Source organism: Pongo pygmaeus, chromosome 10 (assembly GCF_028885625.2).
Source record: "Pongo pygmaeus isolate AG05252 chromosome 10, NHGRI_mPonPyg2-v2.0_pri, whole genome shotgun sequence".
In the NCBI taxonomy this organism is placed as follows: Eukaryota; Metazoa; Chordata; class Mammalia; order Primates; family Hominidae; genus Pongo; species Pongo pygmaeus.
In genome coordinates this window covers 22,278,334-22,291,234 of record NC_072383.2, presented here as the reverse complement: position 1 = coordinate 22,291,234, position 12,901 = coordinate 22,278,334, and the positions used below count along the sequence as shown (strand labels likewise).

General features: G+C 34.9%; 1 protein-coding gene across 3 annotated transcripts in view; it reads left to right on the top strand.

The window, feature by feature from the left end:
- SLCO1A2 (solute carrier organic anion transporter family member 1A2) overlaps positions 1 to 9,129 on the top strand; it is a 150,809-nt gene extending 141,680 nt beyond the window's left edge. For 2 of the 3 annotated variants that reach the window (XM_054442084.1, XM_054442083.1), the window contains exon 14: positions 3,991 to 9,129. In XM_054442084.1, the coding sequence (XP_054298059.1) occupies positions 3,991 to 4,210 (220 nt within the window). In that variant the 3' untranslated portion in view covers positions 4,211 to 9,129. The remainder of the gene's footprint in view (positions 1 to 3,990) is intronic. The other variant, XM_054442082.1, reaches the window with a different exon arrangement.
- The last annotated feature ends 3,772 nt before the right edge of the window (positions 9,130 to 12,901 follow it).

Genomic DNA, 12,901 nt, shown 5'->3' with positions numbered 1-12,901 from the left:
TGGGGAAAGCAGACAGCAGGAGATTCATCTTTGCATCTATTCCCCTTTCCCCCAGAGCTCCCCAGGAGTGATGCTGAGGGAAGCTCAAATACATGCTAGGTATGCTGTGGATTTCTACCACAGTTGAGGAACCCCAAGGGTCACTATAGAGGGTTGGCCTCATCCTGCTTCTTGGATTCTTGTTGATAGTATCCTGAATTAAATGGTGCTTGAGACACATTAAACAGACTTGGCTCCATTCTCTGTTAGTCAGACCAATTAGACTGGTCAATGAAATGGTGTATCCATGAGAAAATCTACCAGAAGCCAAGATATTCTAGAAATAAGGGTAAATATTGTTGGTAGACAATTCTCCATGGATCCCTACATTTCTGCTTTTCTTATTAGCAGGGGCACTGAGAGCATTTTTTCTGGACTATATTTTCAAGGATGTTGGAACAGTAAATGACCTTGGAAGATATAAATAGTGTCTCTCTCAAGGACAGAGGGCAGGTAGTTTGTTGTCTATGATGTTAAGAAAATGTCTCTCTCTGGGGCAAAGTTTGGGCAGATTTTTTTTGAAGCCCATTTAAAAGATTAGGGTTTCCTAAATTCAGGACTTTCTAACTGCGGCCCAAATCCACTGTGTGTACAGCATTTACCTGGTTCTCCCTCTGTCTCACCACTCTGGGACTTGGAAGGTAAGGAAAACCAACCTGAACATGAAGCTTGTGCTGACTGCTGTGTTGTGAGTGAAAAAAAGTCCTTTGTCTCTGACCTATGAGTCTTGTATCTTCTGTTAGCATCCTTGAAACTGTGGCAGGCTAGCCTGTTAGCTTACAAATGAAGTAAAATCTTAGACTCTTTTACAATTCTTGAGAACAAACTTCTGATTAACTTTAAATTTTGCTAAAAATGTGAAAATGATGAATTAGATTTATTCCAACCAATAGAAGGGGAGAAAATGCAATAGTGGTAATTCATAAGAAAAAAACCCACACAAATAAGTTAAAAAATAAGCCTGAGTGGTTTTGCAGATTGGTTAAACTTGCTGGTTAAAAGATAGCAATTTTTATATTGGACTTTTCAAAATTTGAACTACATGTTGTTTATAAGAGACAGATCAAAAACATAAAATGACTGAAGATAAGGTTTTAAAAAGATCTACCAGACACATACTAAATCAACTTCTGTAGTTATATCAATGATTTAAACAAAGTATAAGTTAAAGGGAAAAAATTAATAGGGTTAAACAGGGATATTACTTAATAATAAAAGGAAAACACTACAAAAATATAGAAAAATTATGAACCTATGTAAATCTACAACATAACCTCAAATATACAAAACAGAAATTTATAAAATTATAAGAAGAAATCTACAGAATGGAAAATTTCAATATACTTGTCCCACAAATGAATATTAAACACAGATGAAAATGAGTGAGGATACAGTATATTTCAACTTCAAATTGTATAAAAGTAATTGAATATACAGATAAATGTATATTCTATATGAATATATATAATCTATATGAATCTATAATACATCTATATCTATATTTACATGAATACATGGATAATTGTTAACCCAAATACCAGCACCTATGCCACTAAAAAGTTAAAAAAAAGTATTGATACCACATATATCCTGTTTTCTGTTCACAATGCAATGGAGATGAAAGTCTATAATAAAAGATGCCCAAACCTCAAATGTTTGAAAAGTAGAAAAAAAAATGCAGGCTTAAATTACTCATGGTTTAAAGAATAAATTACAATAAACAGAATTAAATAATTAGAACTCTATGTCAATGAAAGCACTGAATAAGAAAACTTGTGGGATGAAGCTAAACCAACCAGTAATCAAAGGGATTTTTAGAGCTTTAAATGTATAAATATATATACACATATGCATATATTTGCATATGTACAAATATATGTATATAAATATGTATATTAATACATACATATAAGTACATATATACATATTTATTTACATATGTATATAAATAATGTATATTTACATATGTATAGATGTTTTACATATGCAAATACACATATGCAATATATATTCACATGTATATACACATAAGTATATATGTGTATATACATATATGTATATAAATATGTATTATTTATACGTTTAAAATATAATATGTATATAAATTTATACAGATATACATTTACATATAAAAGGCTGAAAATTAATGAACTTAGAATTTAGAAAAAGAACAATAAAATATATACAAATGATGTAGAACAACCCGATAAATGACTCAATAATTTACATATTGATATATTTCCTATCTCAAATAAGAATAATTGATACAATATATTTTTAAAATTCAAAAGGGACATATCTTGGTTAAAAGACAATATAAACATCATCCTAAACATCCATTTTTTTCAGAAATTAAACAGAAACATAAAAGAGTAAACAAAGCTGAATTCACAGGCTCTATGTCTCAAAATGGGCAGTGGTTTCTGATATCAGCTTCCAAGGAAGAATAAGGTACTTCTAAGTCAAGAGACTAAATCCAGATTCAATGCTTTAATCCAATTAATGAGGTAAAACACCTTGTACAGGATTTATTGTTCCTCAAAATTTGGTATTCACTCAGAACTTCACAATGTGACCTTATTTGCAAATAGAGCATTTACAAGTAGAATTAGTTTAAAGTTACATGTGGTTATACTGGATTACAGTAGGCCTTAAATCCAATCACTGGTGTCCATTTTTTTCTGAATCCTAGTAATGTTTCATAGTAAAAGAAAATTTTAGAAGTAGAAAGATAAAAATGAGACACAGAAATTAATAAATAGACTATATGCCATAGAGGGAATAAGAAAGTAAAGAGCTATGTTTTTGTAAAGGTGCAAAGATATTACTAATAACAATACCGTGGAAAGGCAAATAAAGAAAGAGAGGAGGCACAAATAAAACATCATTAAGGATGAAAAAGCTAATATAAGTACAGATATTATAACACTTACATAGGGATTTTAGATATAACAGTTTAGAAACATATTAAATAGATATTTTTCTAGACAATTATATATTACCAGATTTTATTATAAATCTATAGAAACATGAATATTTTTATAGTTACTTAAAAATGTAAAACCTTCAAAAATGCTCATCTTCCAAAGGCACCAAGTTCAGATATTTTTCAGGAAAGTCTGAAAAAATCTACAATGAACTGATGGTTCATTCATAAATTATGCAAGTTATTCTCAGAAACAGAAAAAGGGAAAATTTTGTAATTCATTTCACAAAGCTAGTACAATCTTAATAATCACACTAGACAAGTTCAGTACAAGAAAAAAATTTGTAGGCTAACTTTCTACATGCAAAAATTCTACATAAAAATTGATAAATTGAATCTAATAATGTATAAAAATTACAAATATGGTTTATTTTAAGCATGCAAGGATAGGTCAACATCAGAAAATCTATTGGTGTAATAGACGTTATTAACACAATAAAGGCAGAAAACCTTGCATATTCTTCCAACTACAAGCAGATAAGTTATTTGGTTATATTATGCACATTCATGTTAAAACTTTGAGCAAGCTCATAATAGAAAATAACTTCCTTAATCTGATCAAGGTCATCTAAAGAAACTCTCACAAGAGTATATATTGTAATTCATGATGATTTTTTGGAAGCATTCTTACTAAATACTAGAATAAAACTGCTATCACTATCAGTATTAATTTTGAGGTGAAGATCCTACTCAATGAAAAACTAGTTATAACAACAATAATAAAACATTAGAAAAGATGAAAATAAATTTGGATTTTCTCAATGGGAAAATTAAAAAAACATAAAATATTTTAACAAATACTGAAATTAATAAGAGAGTTTAGTAAAGTTGCTTATATAAGATCAGCATGCAAAACCATCAGCTGCTGTTTTTATCAGAATAAAATATAAAGATATACAAATTTAGTTTGCACTAACCACACTGTCTATGTAATATTTAATATGTTTTAACTTTTAAAAAAATAGATACATCTACCTCGGATTGCCGGCAGCACTAAGAGGATCAAGCTTTGTTCCAGCCTTAATCGTCTTAATTCTTTTGAGGAAGTGTCATCTACCTGATGAAAATGCCTCTTCAGGAACTGAGCTTATAGAGACAAAAGTCAAAGGGAAGGAAAATGAGTGCAAAGATATATACCAAAAGTCCACGGTTTTGAAAGATGATGAATCGAAAACTAAATTGTAATTGTCCTATTATATTACTTTTTTCAGAATTAGAGAACATGCTGTACAACTTAATTGTTTTAAAAATCAATAGAGATACAATAGATAACTTTTTCTTGTCTTTAAGAACCTAAAAAAATCTCTTAACTCAAAATAATAAAATGTTCACTAATGATATTTCTAAGGTATCAATGACACTTAAGTTTTCCTAGGAGGGACATCTATAACAGCCCCCTAAAGAAGATTCTTAGAGCCAGCTTTATTTTTATGTTGAAACAGTAATTTCTCTTAATTCATCGAAGTAAGGGTGTACTTCCTACATCTCCTTCTACTGATAGTTCTAAAAATTTTCTGTTATGAAAACCTATTTAATTCCACTAAATTTGTGCTTTGATATTGGAATTGTTCAGATGCCTAAATTCTCATTCTGTTATGTGAAGATTTAAATATTTTATTCAAGTTTATCACTTCCATGTGAGAGAAGCCTACATCTTCTTATTCTATTTAGGAATCGTTCTTTAACTCTTCTTATTCATTCTAGGCATGACTCCTATATAATAGATTACTCATAAATATACCCTCCTCTCAATTTTTTCACTTCTTTATTACTCAATTTGTACAGAGTACTGAAAAACTTAAGCAGGTTATTAAAAATCATGAGGCAAAGATTGTTGGATTTTTTTTCAGTAATTCAAATCCGGTGACTAAAGTCTTTCTTAAAAACAAGTGTCTGAATCAAAGGATGAAAGGACAATATTATAAAAACTCCAGCTCTAAAAGGCTGTTTGTAATGTCAGATATTGTCAAAGAACCACTTTCTCAGATTCAGGACTCTTTAGACTGATGTTTATATCACCCATTGTGTCCTAAGGTAGAACATAAACACTAATTTTCCAAAAATAATCTTAGACAATAGCTTCTGTTATGAAACAGAGGTTAGTAAAGGCTAAGGTACATATTAAAAGCTAAATTTACTTATATTATTATTTTGTAAATTATGGATAAAATTAAAAATTGAAGGATTTTAGACATAGAAGAGGACTTATTGATTAATATAGGGCTTCTGGTAAAAGAGAACAGAATGAACAGACAAATACCTGTTTGTTTACTCCTTATTCTCCTTCCTGTTGAAATGACAGTCAATATATAAGAATGACATAAATCCCTAATGGATGAAGAGAATGGAGTAAAGAAGGGTGGGAGAAGTGGGTGTCAATACACTATGGTTATTTATGTGTACTATAAACGGAGTGAGAGTGTCTGCAGGGATACAACAGAGTGGAGGAAGCTGAAATACAGAATACACCTGGAAGGAGCCTGGAATGGAAGTGTGAAACTGAGTTGCCAGTTCAAAGTGTGAGTTGGTAGCTGGACAGAAAGCAGGCCAGTTAACTGAAGGACTTTGTACAGATGCTTTACAGGTTAATATGATTTCCCAAAATGATCAGATGCATCATATGAAAAAAGAAAGCAAATGAGAAGAGAAAGGCTGTATAGAACAGGTTTGGGGGAAGGATGAAAAGTTAAGTTTCAGTTTCATGAAGTTTGAGACTTCAACTCAGGGCATATAAAAAATAACCAAGGTTCAAGCTGAGACTGGCTTTGAAACAAGAGAGATGAACTAAAATCATTGGAAAGGGGGAGTTTAACTTTGGTGTAGGTATGACTGCAGCAGTGAGATATCGTATTAAGATCTGATAACATGAAATTTGGAGCTACTTCCTTTGTGGTGGGAGGAAGTGAGGAGAATGGCCTGGAAACTACAACAAAGAGAAAAGACTTACCTATATTCACAGAGCAGCAAGAAAAAGTAAACAGCCACTGCATGAGAAGGTTTCAGGGGAATCAGATTTTGCTGAGTGTGTGATGGTGAAGAGAATGCTCATTTCTGAACTGGAATCAGAGATAAAAAGAAGCAAATAGGATATATATGGAAGTTAGACTTCTGGAAATTAGAAGAAGGGGAATGAGAGATAGCTTGGAATTCTGTGGCTATTTAGGTGACTGACATAAGCGGGAGCAGAGGACATAATGAGGTTAGTTCTTATGGATTCAAGGCAGATAGTGTTGGTGAAACCATGAGTGTCAAAATTAGGCGAGGTGGTGACTGGGCTTCCTGGTGACCTCTTGTCATGGAGCAAAACTGAATAAGCAAAAACTTACTCATGCTCCTGAGGCCCATTCGTCATCCCTATTGATAGATTTGAGGTGATCTGAGAAAGCTGAGTCTTACTTTGTGGACAATTCACCCACTTGAACTCCCTCAATGGAGCATCATAGGCCCAGAGAGACATGGCTATGGACTTAGTACCTTGGCATCACTTTTATCCCCTCATGGAGGAGATGGCATTTTACCCTGAAAACATTGGGTTCTCCTTTGACACTTCTTAGTGGGAGAAAGCAGGTCAGAGAAAGTGGGTGTTGGAGTGCTTTGGGGATCCCTCATGACCTCTGTTGTTGGTATACATGAAGCCTGGGAGTTTAGTTCTTATTCTGAGCACCTGTACTACTCGCATGAGGGTAGAGATAATGGCATAGCAGACAGACATGGAGAAGAGAAACAAGAGAACAGGTAGTGAGAAGTCAAGAGTCAGTAATTTTCTTACTTAATATTGTGGGGAGTATAAAGTTAATGAAACTAGAAATAGTGGTTTAATATATTACTTATAATTCAAAAACTAACCTATATTTACAGATGCTTACACAGTTTCTTTGTGAATCCACCTATGGTTTTATCTTAATTTTTTTATTTCAGAGCAATGAAATGTTGCTTTGTGGAGTCAGATAGCATTATAGCAGGTAAATGGGTTTCTGCTAGATCTCCACATTATTGGGGAGATGCTTGAACACCTCAGAATACACACACCCTTAAGGTTCAAGGGCTGGGGTTGGGCTCTCCATAAGGAAATTTTCCTCCTCCCAGAAGGGCGATCATTGTGTAGATAGACATGGAGACAGAACCAGAATGACTTCCATGGGTGGAAATAGTGCCATCAGAATCGTTTATTATTATGAAATAAATATTATTTATCTACATTGAAAAAATACTACTCCTCCTAAAATCATTAACTTCTCCTCAGATGATTTTAAGAAATTTGAGTAACAGCACATGAAGTGGTAAAGACCCTTAGTCTTTCTGGTATATGAGAAAAGCCTTTTAATCAGTCTCTGGAAGGCCACTAGGGATTGCAGCTGAATAAATATATTAAGAATAACAAATCAGTTCAACACTGAGTAGAGTCCGAGGTGGGATTTTCCGTGGAAATTCTCTTATGTCTCTACTAACAATAAGGAAGACAAGACAAAGACTAAGTAATTAAAGAAAAGCTCGAAATGTTTTGTAACCAAAAGCTTGAAATGTTATGTAACCAGAATGCTACGCAACCAGAGCTGTTAGATCAGATACTGGATGATTCATAGGTGAACCTCCTCTTTGTGGGTCCTCTCATGCATCCCCATTTTCAGAATGTAAATAATTTGACTTTGTAGCCCTTCCAAAAAGGGCACTATCCCACTTCTCCTGGCATAAATCGTACATTGACTGAACATTCACCATCTAAAAATCACTCACGCTCCTTGAACCAAGGTCATTATCAGAGAAAGCTCCTGATGGAAGAGGTTGTAGATGTTAAAAGAGTATGATTTCTATATAAGAAAATATAGAAATTGACAGAATGGTTCTTATTTACTGGGCCTGGAGAATTCCTGTTCTGGCATTCTTAGATCCCTCAAATTTATTATCAAGGGGAAAAGGAAAAAAGAGGCAAGTAGGCAGTAGGGTAAGCCGTTGTTTGCTTGCCAAGGAACTGGAGAGTGCAGGTTTCAGGCCGCCTTGAGGAAATTCTCCTGAGACCTTAGCCAGGAGAAGAGAGCAGAGAATGATTTTCTGTAGAATCCCAAGAGGCATAAAAGAGGATGAGTAACTGGGTCCTGTGCCAAGTTCCCAACCCCTAAGCCTTCCCAACACGGAGAAACTACACCAATGTTTAAGTTTCTAGGTTGGAGGAACAAACTTGAGCATCAAGGGCAGATGATTTGTTAACACAGTCCTGTGCTGAGGGCTCCTTCAGAAGGCATCCCCTGTGACCCAAACACAGTGAGAACCTTCTACTTTCTGGCCTTACGCCATCAATGCATCCAGCTGCAATCCATCCTCAAACCTGGAATCCATCTCTTAACTTCCCAGCCAGACCACATTCCATCCCATCGCTGTGTCCCACCCTGCCCAGAATGCATGCTGTTCTCCCAGAGTCTCATGGAAATGAGGCCTCACACTGAAATAGGCTGCGGGAAACAAAAGGATAAGCAGGTCTGGACCAGTCTGTAATGGTAGCAGGTGAAAACAACCTGTGGAAAAACACATGAGTTCATTAGGAAATAAGGTGACAGATCCCCAGCTGCTGAAGAACTAGAATGTCCATTATGCTCATACAATTGATGTTTTATTTTAATATACCAGAGCTACCACACAAAACTTCCCTCCATGTGAAAGGCTCCAGGTAAAATTCCACCATCCCTCCTCTCCTCATGCCCTCCTGCTCAGACCCACCTTCATGCCCCTAAACCAATCTGCATCATGCCTGTTTCAGAGAGTCATGGGAAGATGGGCAGTGCCTCCATTGTCACCATTCCCCACACCTCTGCCCATTTCTGCCCCTTCCCCTCTAGACTCCACAACTTCGCAGTCTTACTGTTGTAAATATTCCTGTACAGTTAGTAATGATAAAATGATCCTGTGGTCAGAGGCCTCTTTGGCAGTGTCTTCCTACCCTTAAGAAAGGTGATGAAATCCAGAAGGGGCAACCTTTCAAGGAGAGCTTTGGAGTCATTTCTGTGTGAGACACTATTGCATATTCCTGTAAGATTGCTTTTATATTTAAGGAATGATGTTACTTAACAAATGAACAAAAAAAATGGAAATAAATTTTTAAACAATGTTTACATTGGCTTAATCAGATCTTCTCTCTTCCATGTTGCTTCCTTTCTCCTCTTCCCTAGAGGTCACAAAAATATACTCCACTTTCAGTTATCTAAGTTGTCTCCCCTCCTTCAAAGGGGTGAAAGGCTGGAGAGAACATGGGAAACAGAAATCCAGTGATAATAACCTCAGTCAGCAATTAATCTCATCATCCAGTTTCTTCCAATGGAAGGGTTACCAGGAAAATGGTCAAAGGTTGACAAGAAGAAAGAATTGGAGCAATTAAATGGTTAATTCACCAAATGTAAAATGTCCCCAAACTGGAAAAGCACTAAATTAGTTTTGAAGGAAGAACAGAAGGGAGGAGTGAGAGAATATAGGAAGAAAGAAAGGAGAGGAGAAAATAAAATAAGGTATAAACTACTTTGAAGATTATAAAAATGCAAGGCTTTGTTTTCTTTTTTATTGTAACTTAGACTCAGACGAAGCTTCCAAAAACAATGTTCTATGTAAAAATAATTTGTCCTAGAGGATTCTGGGAGGATAGCAGAGTAGGGAGCACCAGAAATCTGTCTTCCTACTTAGACAACAAATTCATTGGCAGATTATGTCTTATGTAACTATTTTGAAACTCTGGAGCCTATTGAAGGCTTACAACTTCCAAGGGAAGGCTTAGACATAAACTGAGGTTAATTTTGGTCAATTTCAGCCGTTAGTAGAGTAGCAATCACCCATTCCCCACTGCCAGTTCCATGGGAAGGCTTAGACGTAAACTGAGGTTAATTTTGGTCAATTTCAGCCGTTAGTAGAGTAGCAACCACCCATTCCCCACTGCCAGTTCCATGGCAGGCAGTTGAGCACTTGTTCCTGGAGCAGCTTGCATGCAGTGTGTGGGGGCCAGGGCGGGCAAAATCATCCTGTTCTTCAAATTTCAGGTACCTGTTCTCAGAATGCTGGTTGCTGCTTCTAACCACAAAGATGCAAACACATAAATGTGCAGCCATTGTTTTTGCACCTCCCCTCATTGTTGCAATCCCCTCCCTCATCAATTGAAGTGATTTCCAGAGGATTTAAAGAGCCAGCACTACTTTTCCCCCTTTCATTTTTTTTATTTTTCTCCCTTTGGGAGCCAGACATTGAAGACTAAGATATTTAATAGCAACTGTATATACAGGGAAAATTAGAAAGGTACTGCACATGGCCAGGAAAAGACACAGGCTCAGAAAAGACCAGAGATGTCAAGTTTACACTTTATGCTAATCCCTGGCACAGAGGCAGCATATAAGTATTAAAAACAACAACAGCAAACCCTAAGGAAGGGGAAATAACTGATTTATAGTTACAATATTTTTTAGATTCAAATGTCCAGCTTCCAACAAAAAGTCACAAGGCATATAAAGAAACAGAAAAGCATGGCCTATTCAAAGGAAGAAAATAAATCAACAGGAGTTGTTCCTAGAAAAGACCTGATGGTAGATCTACTAGACAAAGACTTTAAAACAACTCTCTTAAATATGCTAAGGAAAGATGTGGAGAAAGTCAAGAAAATCATGTGCAAACAAAATGGAAATATCAACAAAGAAATAGAACACTTGAAAAGAAACATTTCTGTAGCTGAAAATACAACATCTGGAATGAAAAATATACTAGAGGGATTCAAAGGCAGGTTCAAGCAGGCAGAAGAATCAGTACACTTAAAGACAGGATAATGGAAATTATTGAGTCTGAGGAACAGAAGAGTAGAAGATTGAGAAAAAGTAGAGAGATCCTAATGGACTTGTGGGACACCATTCATCAGACCAACATGCACATTGTGGAAGTCCAAGAAGGAGAAGAGTGAGAGGAAGAGGAAGAGAGAATATTCAAAGAAACAGCAGCTGAAAACTCCCTGTATTTGATTAATAATATGAATATAAACATCCAAGCTCAACAAACTCCAAGTAAGATGAACTAAAAGAGATCCATACTTTGTCTTTTGAAAGACAAAGACAAAGAGAACATTTTAAGAGCAGCAAAAGAGAAGTGACTCATCACGTATCAGGGATTCTCAATGAGAGTAACAGGAGATTTCTCACCAGAAACTTTGGAGGCAAGAAGGCAGTGGGCCAGTACATTCAAAATGCTGAGAGAGAGAAAAAAAATTAACCTGTGAACTGATAATTCTATATCTGGCAAAATCATCCTTCAAAAGTGAAGGAGAAATTAAGACATTCCTATATAAACAAAAGCTGAGCAAGTTCATTAACACTAGACCTTCCCTGAAAGAAATGCTCACAGGAGTCTTGCAGGGTGAAATAAAAAGACACTGGACAGTAAATTGAAGCTGTATGAAGAAATAAATATCTCAATAAAAGTAAATATATGGGCAATCATAAAAGCTAGCATTATTATAACAATGGTTTATAACTCCACTTTTAACTTTCTACATTTTTTAAGAGACTAATATTATACAAAAATTATACTGATATTTTCATTTGTAACTCCACATTTTGTTTTATATGAAATTTAAAAGATTAATGTATTCAAAATAATTATTGGCCAGATGGGGTGGCTCACACCTGTAATCCCAGCACTTTGGGAGGCTGAGGCGGGCAGATCACTTGAGCTCATGAGTTTGAGACCAGCCTGGGAAACATGGCAAAACCCTGTCTCTACAAAAAAATACAGAAATTAGCTGGGCATGTCAGCGCACACCTGTGGTCTCAGCTACTCAGAAGGCTGAGGTGGGAGCATGGTTTGAGTCCAGGAGGCAGAGGTTTCAGTGAACTGAGATTGTGCCACTGCACTCCAGCCTGGGTGATAGAGCCAGACCTTGTCTTAAAAAAAATTATTAGTTTATGTTTTGGGCACACAGTGTACACAATGAATAAGGATGTAATTTTGTGGTCAACAACCAAGAGTTGGGATGGAATTGTAAAAGAGCAGAGTTGTGTATGTTATTGAAATTAAACTGGTATAAATTCAAATTAAACTGTTATAATTTTAAGATTTTTAAATGTAATCCCCATAGTAACCACACCAAAAAAGCTATACAGTATACACAAAAAGAAATGAGAAAGAAATATAAATATTTCATTACTAAAAAATTAAACACAAAAGAAGACAGTAATTCAGAAAAGGAGGGACAAAAAAGCAACACGGAAAACAATATAAAACAAGGAAGAAGATGACAGAAATAAGTCTTTCCTTATCAGTAATTACTTCAAATTTAAATAGATTAAACTCTCCAATCAAAAGACAGAGATTGGCAGAATGGATTAAAAAAATGAACCAACTCCATGTTGTCTACAAAAAACTCACGTGAAATGCAAAGACACAAATAGACTGAAAGTGAGTGATAGGTAAACAATAACCAAAAGAGAGCTGGAATGGCTATATTAATATGAGACAAAAATAGACTTTTAATTTAAAAAAGGTTAAAAAAGAAGACATTTCATATTATTAAAAGGCTCAATACAGCAAGATGATATAACAATTATAAACTGTTACCCACCTAATAGCAGATCATCAATACATATGAAACAAAAACTTTGGATAGAATTGAATGGAGAAATAGGCTATTCTACAATAATAGTTGGAGACTTCAATACCCTACTCTCAATCATAAATAGAATGACCAGACCGAAGATATATAAGAAAATAGATAACTTAAACAATGTAATGAACCAACTATATCTAACATATATATAATAACAGCATACATATTCTTCTTAAGTGCACATGAGACATCTTTTGGACAGAACATATGTTATACCACAAATTAAGTCTCCACAGACTTAAAATGATTGACATCAT